The sequence below is a fragment of the Micromys minutus genome (assembly GCF_963924665.1).
Source record: "Micromys minutus genome assembly, chromosome: 5".
NCBI lineage: Eukaryota > Metazoa > Chordata > Mammalia > Rodentia > Muridae > Micromys > Micromys minutus.
This window is the reverse complement of record NC_137974.1, coordinates 78,844,768-78,861,435: the sequence shown is the minus strand read 5'-3', so window position 1 is coordinate 78,861,435 and position 16,668 is coordinate 78,844,768. Positions and strand designations below refer to the sequence as shown.

The window sequence follows — 16,668 nt, the reverse complement described above, 5'->3', positions numbered from 1 at the left end:
TAAATTATTCCAATATTTTAATAATATCCCATTTTATTAAAAAATTGTTCCAATATTCAATATTTTTCTATTTCTTTTATTATTATTTTAATATTATTTTATTATTTATTTTAAATTATTTATTTTATTATTATTCAAAAGTTTAAAAAAGAAAAGAAAGAAAAAAGGCCTGGCCTCCCTACAACTGCTTTTAAAAGTATTCCCAGAGACTAGAGCTCAGTGGTTAAAACCTTGTAGTCTTCCTGCAGAGGACCCTAGTCTCATGTCAGAAAGCTCCAAGGGATCCAATACTCTCTTCAAGTCTCCATGGGCACCTATACTCCTGTGTTTATAACTCTCAACACACACACACACACACACACACACACACACACACATCACTGAAAAGAAAAGAAACCCCCCTTTAAAAAAGCAATCATAATAAAATATATTAAGGCAACAAACAAGCAAACTGTAAGGCTGTTCTTTATAACTTGAGGGCTCCTGGAGAATAAAGTTTCCATCTTTTTTCCTCCTTCAGGCCATCGTTGCATTTCTCTATTCCATACAATCCACTCCTATCCACCCCCCTAAAGAAGACAACACCCGTCACAGGACTATATGAATAGTCTCATCTTCATTTCCCAACTGTGTAAGAGGACGGAGCTCCACCCGTGTCTTGAAGTTAGCTCTGATCACATGACTTGCTTTGGCGCATGTGTCAAAGTAGAAGTAATGAACTGTCAGTTCTTGTCAGAAATCTCAGCTGATGGCAGGAGACACTCCGAAACCCTCCTTCCTCTCTGCCCGGGGTGGCTGAGATTATTTATCAATCCTGAGTGAATGGATATTAGGAGAGGGAAACACTGAAACTTATCACTGCAACACCCCACTCATGGTACCAATTTCTGTCCTAGTTTGCTTTGTATTGCTGTGACCAAAATCAACTAGGGGAGGAAAGGATTTATTTGCCTTATGGGTTCAGCATTGAGAGAAGCCAATCCGAAAACTTGGAGGCAAGTACTGGAGCCAAGGCCATGGAGGAATGGTGCTTATTGGTTTGCTCCCCAGGGCTTGCTCCTTTTATATAACCTAGTACTTCCTGCCTAGGGGTGGCATCTCCCTTAGTAGGCTGAGCTCTAGTATATCAATTATTAATCAAGAAAATGCCCTAGGGATTTTCCCACTGGCCAATCTGATGGAGGCAATTCTTCAGTCGATGTTGCCTGGTCCCAGGAAGCTCTAGTTTGTGTCAAGCTGACAAAAACTAATGAACAAAAGCAGCCTCTATGACTCAGGTAAAATACCTGGGCTTTAGTTGGAGATTTCAGAAACCTCCAAGCAACAGTTAAGTGTGTCTTAGTGAAAACCTGATTGAGGTGATTTCATTCACCTTGGTGTTTTTGGTTTGTTTTTAATGATTTATTTAATGTCAGCTGGCATTTTGCTTGCTGATATGTCTGTGTGAGGGTGTTGGATCCCCTGGCATTGGAGATACAGACAATTGGAAGCTGCCATGTGGCTACTGGGAGTCGAATCCCGGTCTTCTGAAAGAGCAGCCGGTGTTTTTAACTGCTGAGCCAACTCTCCAGCTTCTCATTCAGCTCCTAGGATATTCATTAATTGTTCTTTGCCATCATTTCTGTTGAGCAGGACATTTTTAAAATTCTTTCACCTTTAATAATTATAAAAGTGCTTTGCCAAATAAAACCCCATAGTCACATAAACCTTTCCATTAATTGGTCCTGAAGATGGAACAGAAGGCGTGACCCTGGCCCAGGAGCTGTGTCTCCCTCCACTCTGCCATTATCTTGGACAAGTCCGAGAATTTCTGGGCCTGGTTTCTCTTTTTAGCAATGATCATTGTTGTGACACAGACACTAACAAGTGTCTGTTTACATTATGTATCTCCTTGAAATTTAGTCCATTCAAGCCTTACAACTAACCTATTCACTTTTTAAAATCACTGTTAAAGGTAGGAAAGTGTGGAAGCTGAAATTGAGTAAGGCTGAATATTGGTCATACCATGGCCAAGTACACATGAAAAGTTACTTCCTGGCATTTTCTTTTTTTCCAGTGCTGAAGGTAGAACTTGGTGTAGAAGGTGTATTTCTTATAAAAGCCCATAGGGCTCTCATGATATTTATGGTTATTTCCAAGTCTAACTATATTGTCCAAACTCCCTCATACAAAGCGGTTCCTTTACACGGAACTGTGTTTTCCACAGAGTATCAGGACGTACTTTATGAAGACCAGAGACTGTGGCATTTTCTTACCTGTGTTCTCTTTAAGGACTCAAAGCCTCAAACCTTTCTAACAGCTTGATGGGATCTAGCGTTAAAAATGAGTTACCTGTTGAAGCCTGAAAAGGGAATAGATTCTAAGTGTTCCTACTCAAAAAAAAAAAAAAAAAAAAAAAAAAAAAAAAAAAAAGCAAGTGTGTGAGGTAATGCTAAATGGCCATTAGCTTTGTGAAGTCATCCCACAATGTATACATTGTTACAAATTATGTTGCCACATATAGCAAACATATACACACTGTATTTATTTATTTAAAATTATTATGACAGTCCTCCTGCCTCTGCTTTCCCAGTGCCCTGCTACCCCACCTGGCTTCGAACTTTTGTTAACTGTGGCCACTGCATTAGTTGCTTTTCTCTGGTATTCTTTCTGAGTTCTGTGTTTGTTAGTGAGGGTGGGTTGTGGCTGTGGCTGTGGTCACCGATGAGATCTTAGTTCATGTGAGTTTGTAAATTGGAAAGGAATCTGATTTCATTGAGGAATATATAAAGAAAAAGATATTCAGATAGAAGCCCAGCTCAGTAGCTTCTGCTTGTAATTCCAGCTTTTGGGGGGCTGACACAGGATGGTCAGGAGTTTGAGGCCAGCCTGGGCTTCTAAGCAAGACTCTGTCTCAAATAAGAACAGAAACAACAAACACCGTTGTTCAGCTAGGAGGAATCAGACTGAAGCATGGAATCCACTGCAGAGAAGTCCAGCCATTTGCTCTACCATAGGGTAATTTCCACAGTCAAACTGCCTCAAAGCTGAAGTTTTATGAACTAGGTTTTTCTTTTGTCTAAAAGCAGTGGAAACCCACCAAGGGGCTCAAAACCTCTTCCTACAGTTTTGCCTTATCCTTTAGATAAGGTGTCCTGTGTGCCCCTGTCGCTCTGAGAAACCAATCAGATCTCAAAGTCTAGGGCGTGGTCTGAGCCGATCGCTCTGTAGACTGAAAATCAGAGATGATATGTGGTGTGGATTCTCGGCCACTCAACTGCTGTGGGCTTTGTTCATACATCAGAACACATGAATGAGACAACTGAAGACAAAGGGGATAATCCCTGGCGTGCTGGTGAGGAGGAGGAGGAGGAAGAGGAGGTGCTTGAGGCAGAGGGAAAGCCTAGAAAGTAGGTCCTGGAGCTACCAGCATGGCAGTGGCCAGAGACACTGAGATACACACAGCCCGGAGGAGTGCAGGAGAGACAGCTGTCAAAGACCACAGTGAGCAACATTGTGTGGCACTTTGGGAGCCATCGGAAGCTCTTTGGCTTTGACACCGAGATGAGATCTCTGTAGCAGTGTCAAGTATAAAACACAGGCCACCCAAACTACATGCATACATAAAAATCAAAGGCACTTGCTGGAGAAGCAGTTTGTAAATTGGGAAAAGTCAAGGTTTCCTTTAGTGCTAGACAGAGGGAAGGTGGAGAGAGGGTGGTCCCTGGTGGTCATGCTAATTGAGGATTAAAAACAAAAATGCATTCTGGGCAGGGCTAAGTAACACTGACAGATCCTTCTGCAGTTGGGTCAAATCAGGACCGATAGTGGGGTCACTGGAAGTTACTTGATCAGCTCCAGTTGTTTCAGAACCAGGTATTACAGCATCGTATTCCAAGGTGATGTCTCACAGGCTGAAGTCAGAAGTGGAAATTTCCCCCTTTTCAGGTTGAAGTGGAGATCTATCCTGCTTTATCTGAAATCCAGGAGATAGCAGAGCCCACACCAGAGCAGAGGCTACAGGCAGTTTGGGACCGAATAGAGAGCATTCGATGCCTAGGGCTTTTTTGCCCTGAACAGCTTGAGGGCTGGAGTTACCCTGGAGATAAGAACAGTTGTGGGTGGAGTAGGTTTGGGGAGGGGAAGATTAGAGGTCACCCCAGTTTAAAATGACTGTGAGACTCGAAAGCAAGGCAAGAGTCAGGCTGGTGTGTAAAGTTGCATCTGGAGATGTGGGTAGTGCTGAGTGGCAGGGAGCCATGTTCGCGTGTGCACTCTCGGGATTCCCAATAGTATCTTCGAGTGTGTGTGTGTGTGTGTGTGTGTGTGAATATATAAGAATACACATACACACATACAGGGAATGATCAGTGGTGCGTTGGTAAGGAGGTGGAGGTGCTTCAGGAGAAAAAGAGCCTAGTAGGTGGGCCTTGGAGCAGCCAGTATGGCAGCAGCCAGAAACACTGAGCTACACCTGGCCTAGAGACCATGGTGAGTCTGAACGCGTGGAACTGTGGGAACCAGCATGGGTACTTTGGCTTTGACCTGAGGTAGGATTCTCCTGGTAGTCTCCTCAAATATTCTGTGTAATCATTTTTGGGATGGAAACTGGTCAGTGATTTTTTTTTTTTTAAAGTCTCACTGTATAAGATAGTGTTTTTGGAAACTAGAAACTCTCACTAATTATTTTTGTGACTCCTCCATGAGCCAGACATTATAAGTTTTACATATACATTTTATTCTTATTTAAAATACAAACAACCTGTAATTTGGGCCAGAAAGACGGGGGGGGGGGGGGGGGAGGATGAATTGGAAGCCCAATGCACCAGTGGCAATTCCCGGATCTGCGGTAGAGAGCCAAAATGAACAACAAAATTGCCAGTCTCCATAACCTGAAATGGCCAGTACTAATAAATGGAGAGTTTTCAGCTTGGAGCACAGACCAAAAATCTCCCAGACAGAAAGTACTGATGGCTGAGCCTACTCTGTTCAGAATGTCACAGACCTGGAGTGTAGCAGGATGATTTGTATCGGCAACAAGTTCCCAGCTGTGGCTGGTTCTAGGGATTCGAACCAGTTGCTCAAGGGTTTTCTCTGACTTTTCCCAGCTAATAGCCTCTGCCTGTAATGTCCAAATCCTGCTAATGTTCCAAAAGGTGACTGTGGTAAGTTCCTCCTGGCCTTGTCATTCACTCTAGGTATGACATTGCCAATGGCTGTCAGGTGCAGGGGAGGTTTTGACCTGATAGAACCATCTTGGCAAAGATAATCTAAAAGGCTCTTGAATGGCTGCTCCCTTTAGCAATCAGACTATTCAAATGGTAGACCCCAAGGAACTGGAATTTCCCCAGGAATCTCCCAATGAGGGAAGTGAAAGGCTGGGGACCTGGTGCCAGCCTCAGGAGGAACCTGTCACCCAGGAAGAGATTTGCCACAATTCTGACAGCTTCTAAAACTGGAAGGAGGCTGTGGACAGAAATGGGAAGGTCCAAGCCTTGATCAAGACTGCTTAGGTATCAACACCTTTTGCCCTCTGTTTAAACTCAGACTGTGTTACACCACTAAGATGGGCTTGGGGGAACTTTAACCCTCCTCTTCCCACTGTGGCCACACTGAATAAATCTCCGTGATCTGCTTTTCACTTAATTGTCTTTTTAATTGGTGCTCCTGAGGAAGAGGTCGGCCAAAGACTACCTTACCTGTTTAGGGCTGCAGCTGCTCAAATGCTGACTCTAAAGAGTCAGGTTTAAGTATTCCAAGGAGCCACTTAAAAATAAGAACACAGCTAAAAAATACACACTTAGGTATAGGGTCTCGGTAAAAACTTGTGTTGAAAAAAAGGGCCCACTACAGAGGCAGTAGATTAGTGAGAAGCTGACCTCTGTTGAACCTGTCCGTATAGGTTCCAGGACCGATGACACACACATGCAAATGGTTTCCCACGGGACTTTTGAGCCCAGGGCTAATATGGAATGTGGTTGGTGCCTGCTTGAGAGAACCAAACTTTTCAAGGTCGGAGGGACTTGCTTGATTAGGCCTTGGCTGTGGAGGAAGGGCAATTGCCAGCACCCTGGAGGCTAAACTATGACCCAGTGAAGCACTTACATATAGCCCTGGGCTTAATTTCTCCCAGTGTTAAAGACCTTCCATATAAATCTCTTGCCTTAGGCACATTTAAAAAGCCAGTTTAGAAATAATTACTGATATTTCATTACATTAAAAAGAAAATATAAGCCCTGGATTGGATCCCCAGAACTGAAAACAATGAACTCAAATTTAGTGCTAGTATTCATAAAAATTAATGTTCTTTTAAAAATCATTAGCAGTCATGGATAGTGGCACATGCCTCAAATCCCAGTATTCTACAGATTTTTAAGGAACACAGTGAGTTCTAGGTCAACCTAGGCAACAGAAGGAGACACCTGGGAGGTGGGAGGGGTGCTTAGGGAGCAAACCAAAAGTCATCAGGGGTGAGGTCACCTTCATAATATATTATTAATTTATACGGTTGCTTCACAAACAGGACGACAGCACGTTGAGTACCTTTAAAAAAAGACTTTCTGAAATCCTATTTTCATTTTTAGCTTGTTCTAGGACATGCAATAGGCAAATGTGGCCTTTTAAATAGATCGACTAACTCAACCAAAAGCTGAGAAAAGCAAAAAAAGATTCTGGCCAGGCTCTAGGGGGGAAGTGACCAGGCTAGCAAACTGTGACAACATCCTTCCCCTTCTCAAAAGTGCCTAGATTAAGACTTGTAGAGAGCAGACACACACACACACACACACACACACACACACACACACACACACACACACACACTTTAACCTAGGAAACATGAGGTGGCTTCTTACAGGAGACCAAGACACAACGCATTTGTTTTGGGCCTTTGAAAGGAGTGCATAGAAACATTAATCATTCCAAGACAGAGAAAACCCAGTCTGGCTTCTATGGAGGCACATTTCACCATGTTCCCCCACCCCTTCCCAACTGATGCTTTTTGCACACACGGTAAGTTTCCAAATACAAGCAAGCAAAGAAACAACACAAAGAGGTTTCCTGTAGATAGGAGGTACGAGGATTCTATTAAACCCCTCTTCGGTACGCTTTGGAAGGCACAAACGTAAACAGAGCGGGTTCCATTCTCAAGGATGCACTGCCAGAAATTGAATCGGACCCTGAACACTCCCCACGTCAAAGCTACCGAGGGGCAGAGGTGTGACCCAGAGGAGTCACTGGCACGGACTGTAGGCGCTGGGCTCCGGATGCGCACTCAGACCTCTGGAAGGCTCCGACATTGCAGTACCACTAGACTCGAGCTGGTCCTGGCGTCGGAGGCGCGGCCGGCCCCGCCCACGCACCAATGCGGCTGCGCAGCATCCCTCCCAGTCTCCCCCACGTGACTGCCATCACTGCCTCCGTGAAGCTCCGGTCGCCATCTTAACTTCTGGCCAGCCCCGGTCCCTGTCCCTTCTCCTCCCGGGCCGGGTAGCGGTGACAGGGTGCGGTTGGCCGCCCCGGCCGGTCCGGTCGGTGAAGCCCGTGGGGTTCTGAGGGCGGTGCGAGGAGTCGGAGCTCACGGAGTCCACGACGAACACGCGAACCGGCGGGCCGCCCAGGTGTTGGCACGGAGGGGGCGGGTCCCTGCGTTCCGCCCCGCCCCTCAGAGGCCAGCGCCGGGGCCCGCGGCCCTTGCCCGTTTCCAGTATGGCCGCCCGCCGTGCCTGACCCGCGGCCTCTCCGTTCCGGCTCTTCGTAGGCGATGCCGATCCCGAGGCTGTGACTGACACTCTCGCTCCCACGCACGCACCGACCCGGACCCACGCCGGGAGCCCGAGCCCTGGGCCCACAACCGCTCTCTCCGGCACCGCGGCCACAGCCCGGACCACGGCTCCCGCGCCGCTGCCGTCGCCTCGCGGAGAAGGGTCGCGCCGGACCTCGAGCTCGGCGGCCCCCGACCGGCCAGGATGGGGAAGCGGACGGGAGGAGGAGCAGCCGCCGCCGCCGCCTCCGCGTCCTCCCGGGCCGGGCTGGAGCCCGCGGCCGGCCGCGGCGGGGGTCCTCGGAGCGCGGCCGCCGGCCTCCTGGGAGCGCTGCACCTGGTGATGACCCTCGTGGTGGCCGCGGCGCGGGCTGAGAAGGAAGGTGGGTGGCCGGCGGCGGGCGGCGGGCGGCGGGCGGGAGAGGGAGGCCCGTGGCGGGCGCCGGCGCGAAGTTGCTGGGTTGCTGGGTCGAGCCCCGTCCCGAGCCGGCGACTCCCGGCTCGGCGAGCTGTTTTTGTCGGCCGCGCGCCGCCGCTCCGCGATTCTTTCCCCTCGCCTTTCCCCGGTCTTCCCTTCGTCTGCTGTCAGTGCCCCTTTCAAAACTTCCCGAGCTCTCCGGACGTTCTTGCTACTTGGCCCGCTATGTGAGGAGGCACCCCGCTTCTTGGTGGCTCCTGCTAGATCGATCGTGGGACGCTTTTCTGGTTTCCCCTTTGTCGGGTTTTAAATTGTGCATGCGGACGGGGCTCACTTTAAAATGCTGAGGTTAAAAAAAAAAAAAAAAAAGAGCGAGACTGATGGAAAGGCTTCGATACATAGTTTATAAAATTTATATTTGCTGGGACATCTCTTTGAAGAGGCTCTTGTTTCTTTAGTAGTCTTCAGTATCCTTTTGCGGTGTGGAGAATTGTTTGCTTGTTATTAGCCCTAAATAGAATCTCGTTTGCTTCTAGTAAGCTACTGGAAGCCGGTTTCCATTTCTGCTTTAATATCCTCACGTAATTCGGTGCCTTTCTCTTTGATGTGTGAACCCTTAGAAACAAATGTCAAGTTCCCAGCTTGCATACTCTTTACCTGTAATTCACAATTGAAGCCTCACTCGTGTTTTAAAAACTCCCCTAATATTGATATTGTAAGGCTGTAAAACTGGTGCTTTGACAAGGTTAGAAATTACTTTGTAATATTGAAGATCAAAACTGATTTGGGGGCCCGGGCGGAATGGGGGTGGGGGACGGGCTCTGGATTACCTGTTTCTGAACATGAGCCCAAGAGGGGGAGGGAGGAGTGTGAGCATTCATTCACAGAGCCTTCAGGAATTAATTCACAATAAATGCTGCCTTAAAAAAAAAAAAAAAAAAAACACTAAGAAAACTAGTTAGATTATCTTTCATTACACACCAGAGGAATTCTACAAGAAAATTTCTTGCCTTATAATTTTGAAGTTGTTTTCTTGTATGATTTTAAAGTCTCTGTTACTGTCCAGCAGCTGCGGAGGTAAACCAGATTCGCCTTAAAGTGCAGCTATGTGTCAATTTATTATTTATATTCCTTAGAAACATTACCTTTAACTCTAAACAGCCTTAGTCTGGTGCAAGCAGGGATTTGGCAGAGGCAAGATTATTTTAAACATAAAAATGCTGCTTTAAGATGGCCAGGTCTGAGATTGTCATAGTTACTATTTATGATCCCTTGCTAGTTTAATGTTGTGATGGGTGACCATGGTAGCCAACATTTGGACATGTATGTTGAGGAAACCCGTTTTAGTTTGATAATTGAATGGGCATGTCTTCTTGTGCCTCACAGAGGGGCACTTGCTTTGCTTTGCTGTTGGTTTCCTTGTGTGGTACAGGCATACAGTAGGCGCCTAGCTTTTTCCAATTGTCATTTTATACTCTGATTTTGGGGGTACAGTTAAGTAAGTACAGTTATTGTTTGAAGACATTAGTCTTAAATATACTTGCATATTTTTCATTTGTACAGTTTACAAGTGCCCAAGCACCTCTCTAATATCCATAAACATATGTAAGGGCTGAGCCAGTAGAGTAGCTGCCAAGGTGTTAAGTATGAAAGGAAGTGATTGAGTCAGCCCCTGGGCCTGGCTGAATCCTTTGTGGCTGTGTTGTATCTGGGGGAACAATTTGTATGGACCAAATAGTTATTGAAGATATTAGGAGTAATTATATTAATATAGATCATATTCCTTGGTCTCTCGTAAATAGGTCTGGTTTTAATCAAACGTTCCCCCCAAAAAAATCTCTCAATAAATGTTCTACTCTCTAAACATGCTTCTAGATCAAATTCCAGTCATGTTTTCATTTTGAATAAGTAGGGGAAATGGAATTGATTTTCGCCCAGGATTGTGACATAACATCTTTGGCCTCTGCTGTGGCAAATATAACATTTGCCCCAGTGCTGTTGAGTTTTTTTGTTTTTGTTTTGTTTTCAGAAAGTTTGTCAGACTTAAAGATAGCTAAGTTTAGTTTTATCTCTTTACTCCCTGAGGGTCTTCTATGTCAAGTAACTTAGTTTGACATTTCCAAGAAGGGATCTACCAGCAAGTGTAGTTCTCTGTGTAGTTTGTATGTTTGTATATTTTTCCTGCATTGCAGTAGAATTTCCTAGAAAATCAAGACAAAGTAAAAGTTACTGTCTCCTAGAGGAAAGCTGCAGGCAAAGCTGGGTTGCCTAATGAAGTTCTGAACATTTGAACCAGATGGTCATTCATTCCTTGTCTTAATATCCTTAGATCTTAACACATACCTCAACTGACCTGTGAAGTATGTTATCTCTGGTCCTGAGGAAAGGGACCTTGTTTGTAAAAACTTTGGGATAGTTGCCGGAGTGAAAGTCACTATAATTACAATGGATAGCCTTGTTAGCCTCAAGAGATTTCCTGAGAGTGACGTTTGCATACTGAAAACAGTCTCTTTCTGTCTGCCTCTCTGTAATAAAATAAATTATTAAAATATGCACAGTGAAGATACATATATGTTATGACTTTTGATGGAATCTTGAGTTATAAATCAGTCATTATGGCAAGCAAACTTTATTTTTAAAGTTTTATGTGTTTGAATGTTTTGCCTGCCTGTAAGCATGTGTGCTGTGTAAATACCTCATGCTCCACAGAAGAAGGGAGCATGATCCCTTGGAACTGGAGTTACAGATGCTTGTGAGATGTCTGATGTGGGTCTTGAGACCTGAACCTGGGTCAACCTCAAGAGCAGAAAGTACTCTTTAACTGCCAAGCCACTCCTTCTTCATCATGTGCCCAGCTGATAAGTTTTTAAAACATCTTGTCTATTAATTTTTTTGTGAATTGGATTTTGGAAGGTATGACTTTTGACTTACTCTAAACTTACTATTTACATACTTTGTAAATAACGCTTGGGACTGTTTCATTCAGTGACAGTTTGAGTCTATGTATTTCCATTAATTGGTAGTTAAAGGCAAAGCCAAGTCTGTAGTTAAGACTTTGTTTATTTATTTTCTGCCCATGTGTGATGCTTTCATGCATGAACTTTATTTTCAGCTGTATTTGTGTCATAAATACAGAAAAACGGTATTCTCTATGCAAAGCATAAGAACCAACTGCTTAGGACTTACCTCCAGAAGATGGGAGATAAAAACTTGTTAGTGAGTTGTCTGTCTTGGGCTCATAGAATCCACTAGAGAGAAGATAAGCACTTTCTAAGGTAAAGTTACATTTTAAGGAGAGTGAGGTGTTTTGCCCTTTGGGTAGAATGGCTGCATTTTAATTCAGTCTGTTAAATAGAGTAGAACAGTATGAACTCCATGAATGAGCTTGTTTTGCTTTTTCTAAAAGCTGTTCAGTCAGAAACATTGGAGTGCTATAGTTGGAAGAAGTATGCCCTTTGTTTTCTGATAAGCATCTTCCTCCTCTCCAGTATCTCTCTGTAAATTCATACAGTCAGTCCAGAGAGTCACCTGAAGAGATGAGCTTTGGAAGCAGTTGTAAAATCATCTCATTTGTTACCTAAACATGTTCCTCTTGGCGGCACAGTAAGTATGTCTTACTGGGTTCTCAGTACCTTAGAAATGCTCACCCCTGTGGCTTGAGATTTCTCTTTGGTTTGCCAAACCAGGAGGTCTGAATTCTCCTTTTTGTCTGTTGAGAGCACCTTGGGCCTTATGTGAGGAGTGGACGTTGTACTTCTTGGTCGTCACTGTGTCCTAGCCAGCTGTCACTGCTCTGCATGTGCCAGTTGGATGGTGTCTGTCTGCATCTGTGTGTCTGGCCAGCAGCGTACACTAAGGTTTGGGCAGGATTAGATTACACCTCCTCCCATTTCTGGTTATTAGTGCCAGTCTTGACCCTTTACTTGGTGGTTCCAGTGCCGATGACCCCCCTTTGGTCAGCTCTTCCTACGAATTTCATCATCCAGCTCAGGGAGCCGGTCCACAGCCTCCTGCCTCCCTACGTTTGCTGTTCGTGTGCAGTCCTGCTCCCTTAGCATGTGGAGTCTGTTCATTCATTTTATATCAGCAGTCAGTGACTCTACAGCCTCCTTCACCCGGACTAGACTTTCTGTGAGGGATCTGCAGCATGAACATAGTTCAGAATGAAGATTTGCTTGAAATGATCCCACCTTCCACTTTTTTCCAAACTGATGATCTGGAGTTTAGAGTCAAAAATAGGTAAAAATCCTCAGGTGTAATTGTCTTTAGGAAGTGTTACAGTAGGATATTGGGTAACACCGTTTTTTTTTTTTTTTTTTTCTTTACCTACCCCTGTGTTGCTTTGTTTATAGCTAGAATGAGTTGCTATACTTACCTAAACCTTCACTCCTGGGGCTGAATGTGTGTGCTCATGTGGACCCACATTAGGTTTCCAACACCCACATGGGAGGCTCACAGCTGCCCGTAACTCCTCCCCTGGGAGCTTTGATGCTCCCCTGCACTCATGCACAGCGCCCCACACTGATTCACAGCAAACACATAATTAAAGTCAATAAATAATAGACCATTGTTGCCTTGACTCTAGCACCTTTAAGATTTTCAGATCCTCAAAATAGTGAGACTGGCATAGTGCTCAGGTTATAGCTGGTAGATGGCAAGGCCAGGACTCCATGCAAACCATTGTTTGCCTGAGCCATACTATAGATCCCAGTGAGCATTCATGCGTGCAGGTGTCATGTTAGGGTCTCACTGAAGAAAGAGCAAGCATGCCTGTGCACCAGCTAGTTGGTAATTGTATTTTCTAAGACTGGGTCTCCCCATGACTGCCTGGAACTAGCTGTGTAGACTGGCCCTGAACTGGTGTAGATGATTGCTTCTGCCTCCTGAGGGCTGGGATTAAAGCTGTGTGCCACCACACCCGGCTAATTCCTTCAATCTCAGTAGTCATAGTCTGTCAATTTGGAAAACATTAAAATGTTCATAGCATCATCAGAATTCTTAAAAAGAAACTTCCCTATTAGTGGATAGTCCAGGGTGTTGAATATTTGCTGTTGGTGGCTACTGACTGTTGAGTTAAGCAATATTGCATTCTGCAAATGCTCCTTGACTCTTTTAGGTGACAGGTTGGTCTAGACCTGGGCATTATTCTTAGAAGTTGATCTTACATTAAAAAATACTAAAGAGAATACAAAGGCCTGGAGTAGAATTTGTTGTGTTGTTCATTGTTTGAGTTTGAGACAGAGTCCTAACTGTGTTGCCCAGGCTGGCCTTCAGCTCCTTATTCTCCTGCTTCAGCCTCCTGAGTGCTGGGATTGCAGGCAGCCGCCACCATGCCCAGAGAGAATTTGCTTTGATAGAGAAGGAAGTCTCTGTTAGACTTCAGCTTGAACCCCAGGGTTTCAGAAGAAGCTTGCTTCTAGTGCTCTGGTTTTTCTTACAAAGACCTTTGAGAAGTTTCCCTTTGCTTCATGGGGCAAAGGTCTGAAAAATGTCTAAGAGGACCTTTGACGTGTTCTGTCATGATAAGAGTGTAACACCTGCATTGCTTGTATGTCCTTTTAATTGTGATGAAATCCCACAACATTTACCATATTAACAACCATTTTAGGTGTGCAGTAGTTACATTAAGAATATTCACGTGTTGTGCACTAGGTCCCCAGAACTCTTTCATCAAACGTCATTGGAACCCCTTCGCCTATAAACAACTGCCATTCCATGCCGGCCATGGTGTCTGAACTTGATGACAGTTGCCTAATACATAAATGGACTCCCACAGCATTGTCTTTTTGACTTGTTTTATTTTATTTGGCATGATGTCTGTAAAGCTTATGTTGCAGCATGTGTTGGAATTTCTATTTTCTCCCTGTGTGGGCCAGGATGGCCTCGACTTAGGAGCCTCCTTTCTGAGGCTCTATAGTGCTGGGACCCTAGGCAGGCAGTCACGGTTTCTCCTTTCTTTCCTCAGTACTAGGGATTGAACTCAAGGCCATGGTGATGCTAGGTAAGTGCCTGTCACTCAGCTGTACCCCTGGCTCTTTTTAATTTTTATTTAGACACACCAGAAGAGAGGATCCCGTTACAGATGGTTGTGAGCCACCACGTATTTGCTGGGAATTGAACTCAGGACCCGTGGAAGGACAGTCAGTGCTCTAACCACTGAGGCATCTCTCCAGCCCCCAGCTTTTTTTTTTTTAAGAGACAGGATCCAGGATCTTTCTAACCCAGGCTAGACTTGAACTCGGCAATCTTCTTTCCTCAGCTTCCTGAGTGCAGGGATTATATTTGTCTTCAGCCATGTTCAGCCTGGTTTATCATTCAGTTTTTAGTGTACAGAATAATGGGTTTCATTATGACATTTTCACGTACGGATGTCATGGTGCCTTGTTACTATTTGCTCCTGCACAACCCTCCCTCTCTTTTATGTCACACGCTGGAATTTCAGTACCGTGTATCGTTGATGCCAATATGGTAGTGAATACGCAGTATATGGTAGAGGGTGCTCAGTGTTTGCCTCTTCTACTCTCACGATTACCTTCCAGGCTGGCTTTTTATGTCTCGAGTGTGCACTAGTATACCCCCTTCCCCACCCATGTAGGCAGGAAGATTACAAGTCAAGGCTAGCCTAGTCTACGAAGTAAGTTCTGGGTCTATCAGGGCTACATAGTGAAATATTGTTTAGCAGTCTCAGAAAACAAACAAACTACCCCCCCCCACAACAACAAAAACAAACATGGGGAGAGTGAGAGTGAGAAAGAGAAGAGAGGGAGATGGGCTGGGGCTGGGGGACCAGAGAGGAGAGATGCCTGCCTGCATGGGCTATGAGCTGCAGTTCCAGTTGGGAGCCACCTGGTGTGGGGGCAAGGCACTAAACCCGGGACCTTCCCAAGAGCAGAAAGTGCTTAACTGCTGAGTTATCGCTACAGCCCTGGCAAATAGTTTTAAAAACTAAAATTTCTTTGTAGCTATACTACTACATTTGTGTCAAAGAATGTACTAGCTGGAAACTGCACCTTCAGTAAAGTTTGGGAGGTTGTGGAAGGTAATGTCACTGTAACTGACAAAGTGTGAGCAGTCTGCTGAAGACCTGGCAAGACGCTGACAGGTTTTCCCGTTTGAATAATGCTGATAAAGGAAGCGATCCGTTTTCAGAGGGAGTTAATGGCACGGAGGTACTTTTTGTATCTCACTTCATTTCCAGAGAGCTTAGAGATGCAGTTTGTCATTCCAAAACTGACAGAGTGGGTGCTCTCAAGCAGCACTCAGGTAAAGCCAGATCACTTTTAAACCACTGCTGCGAACCCAGGCTCTCTGAAGTGCTGCTCTCTGGTTAGCAAGTGGAGTAGTGGTCAGCACCCAGCAGGCCAGGGCATGTTCTAGATGCAAAGTTACTTCTGGGGGTGGAATAATGGTCGTGGTTATGTCGTAGATGCAGGGAGGCACTTCGTATGAGTGGCCGTGGTTAGCACGGTCAGCAGGCAGCAGTGGCATGTTCTAGATGCAGGGAGCTACTTTTTGTTTAGTAGCTTTGGTTACTGTTCACAGGCTTTACCTGGGCTGTTGACTGGGCCTAAGGGAAGGTAACTAAGAATCGTGCCAAAGACAAAGATGTAAGAAAGAAGATTCAGGCTGGGAAATCAATCCAGTTTTATTGGAATCCTATAGATTCTTATAAACATTTCTGGATATTGTCAGTTTCTTCCTGACTGCATCTGGATGAATTAATAATAGTCACAGAGTATTGTGGGCTTCTTGACATTAGGGCATGTTATCACTAGTCCTAGCCATTTAAAGGGGTTCACCACACCCAGGCATGGTGGTACATGCCTATAGTCCTAGTACTGAAAAGGCTGAGGTAGGAAGTTCATGTTGGAAGCTAGCTCAATGACATAGGGACAGTTGCGCCCCCCCCCCCCGTGTGTGTGTGTGTGTGTGTGTGTGTGTGTGTGTGTGTGTGGAGTTCTACATTGGCAGGTGTAAATTTTTGTTTTCTAACACATACTTGAGAGAATGAGATTTTAGACAGGAAAGGTGTCCAGCTTACCCTGGGGAGACTTTGGTCCATGGCTGTGAACTCATTGCTTTTAGGTTTGTGGCAAAGCATGGTGATAGGCTGTGGCAGAGCAGAGTTGTGCAGCACAGGATATACCAAGAGCGCAGGTCCCAGCTCTTCTAGTTTTCTCCATTCCTAGTAGCACTACTTTGGAGACGCTGCCTCTTGGACCCAGACCTTTGTAGCACACTGGAATCCAAGCTAGCTTCAGGAGAAGCCACAAAATAGTGACTACTTCTAGGTGACCCCAAATGTAGGGAAAGTCCTTCTTTCTGAGCTGATGGCCTTTACACACCTGGTTTCCAGCATTTTAGGGCTGTGTGCCAGGTGAACTTGCCTATAAGTGGAGACCGCTGCTTCCCTGATACTCCTGCTGGGTAACTGCTCAGGCTGCCCAAGGCCTTTCTTGCTTTCAAGTGTGGCGCTATTTGCATTGCATACCTCAGCATAGTCAATCCT

General features: G+C 45.2%; 1 protein-coding gene across 2 annotated transcripts in view; it reads left to right on the top strand.

Moving 5' to 3' along the window:
• The first annotated feature begins 7,138 nt into the window (after window positions 1–7,138).
• The window catches only part of TMEM131 (transmembrane protein 131), a 125,815-nt gene continuing 116,285 nt past the window's right edge, over window positions 7,139–16,668 (top strand). For both annotated transcript variants that reach the window (XM_080917167.1, XM_080917166.1), the window contains exon 1: window positions 7,139–8,124. In XM_080917167.1, coding sequence (XP_080773293.1) covers window positions 7,947–8,124 — 178 coding nt within the window. In that variant the 5' untranslated portion in view covers window positions 7,139–7,946. The remainder of the gene's footprint in view (window positions 8,125–16,668) is intronic.